Source organism: Echinops telfairi, unplaced genomic scaffold, assembly GCF_000313985.2.
Source record: "Echinops telfairi isolate 266 unplaced genomic scaffold, ASM31398v2 ScPeMD7_7417;HRSCAF=8455, whole genome shotgun sequence".
NCBI classification, from domain to species: Eukaryota; Metazoa; Chordata; class Mammalia; order Afrosoricida; family Tenrecidae; genus Echinops; species Echinops telfairi.
The window spans coordinates 7793812-7795001 of NW_022111317.1; the positions used below are offsets into that span (position 1 = coordinate 7793812).

At 67.8% G+C, this 1190-nt stretch overlaps 1 protein-coding gene across 1 annotated transcript in view; it reads left to right on the top strand.

The window, feature by feature from the left end:
- CHRM1 (cholinergic receptor muscarinic 1) overlaps positions 1-731 on the top strand; it is a 14462-nt gene extending 13731 nt beyond the window's left edge. Inside the window, exon 4 of the mRNA XM_013007431.2 lies at positions 595-731. Coding sequence (XP_012862885.1) covers positions 595-731 — 137 coding nt within the window. The remainder of the gene's footprint in view (positions 1-594) is intronic.
- The last annotated feature ends 459 nt before the right edge of the window (positions 732-1190 follow it).

Here is a 1190-nt window from a genome sequence, read left to right on the forward strand (position 1 = left end):
GGCTCGGTGCACCGCACGCCGTCCCGCCAGTGCTGATGGCCGCCTCGCCTGCAGCTGTCCACCCCAGCCCCACCCACCCCGCCCGGAGGCCGGTGGAGAGCGGGGCGGGGTGCGGGGGGGCCTGTGCCCTCAGCTTCCCAGGCCCCCGGGTCACCTCCCGGACCGCCCAGAGAGCCCCCAGCCAACTTTCCAAACTGCGCTTCCCAGGCAGGGAGCGGCACCCTTCCGGAGCCCGGGGAACTGGCTTTTCCTTCCCTGCTGGGTGGGAAGGGGCTCTCCGGAGGAGGTTCCGGGCTCTGGACTCCTTGTTTGAGTTTAGACAGGAAGGTCAGGGCCGGCCGGGCCGGGGCGGATCAGAAAGGAGCAGGAGAGGGGGGGACCAAAAAAGAAGGGGTCAACCTCACCGTCCCCCTCGGCGCAGTGGCTGGCCCGGATTGCGGTGGGAGATGGCGCCCCCGGAGACCACAGCGGGGAACTGACACCAGCCGTTAGGAAAGCAAGCTTGGCTTGGAAGGGGTCGCTCCCCCACCCCTCACCACCCTACCCCCCTGGCTGGGGATGTCCCGCCCACCAGGCCCTGGGCACCCTCTCCAGCATCCCGACCACTGCCCCCGGATCATCCCTGTGTGCGCCACCCCAAAGGCAATATGTCCACGCATCCGCAGGACAGTGACGCCAGGGGGACCAGGCATCCTGACCCCTCCACCGAGTCCTTTCCCCGGCAGCAGTGAGGGGCAGGGTGCCTGCTGTCCAGCCCCCACCGCTGCCTGTGCCCCAGCGAACCCCTCGGTCCTCCCTTTCTGGCTCACAGCCTCGGCCTGGACGGGATCTGCTCTGTGCGCATCCAACCAGGCCTCCCGCATGCTGCCTGCCTCCCAGCCAGCAGGCTGTCCTCCGAGTGCCCCTGCCCCCATCCCTCCGCGCATGGCCTCCCAGCCACCCTCATCTCCAGGCCCAGCCGGGCCCCCAAATGTCCTTTTCTTCCATCCTCAGCAAGGGCTGAGTCTGTGAATAAAGCCACACAACCTGAGAGCACATGGGGGGCCTTCCTTCCTGGGTCTGCTGCCTGAGACCCAGGGCAGGATGGGGCAAGGGGGGAGCTCATGCCCTAAACTGGGAGGCACTGCCCTGAGCGTCATTCCCAAGAGGGGAAGGGAGTGGGGGGCAGTACAGAACAGCTGGATCCCTGA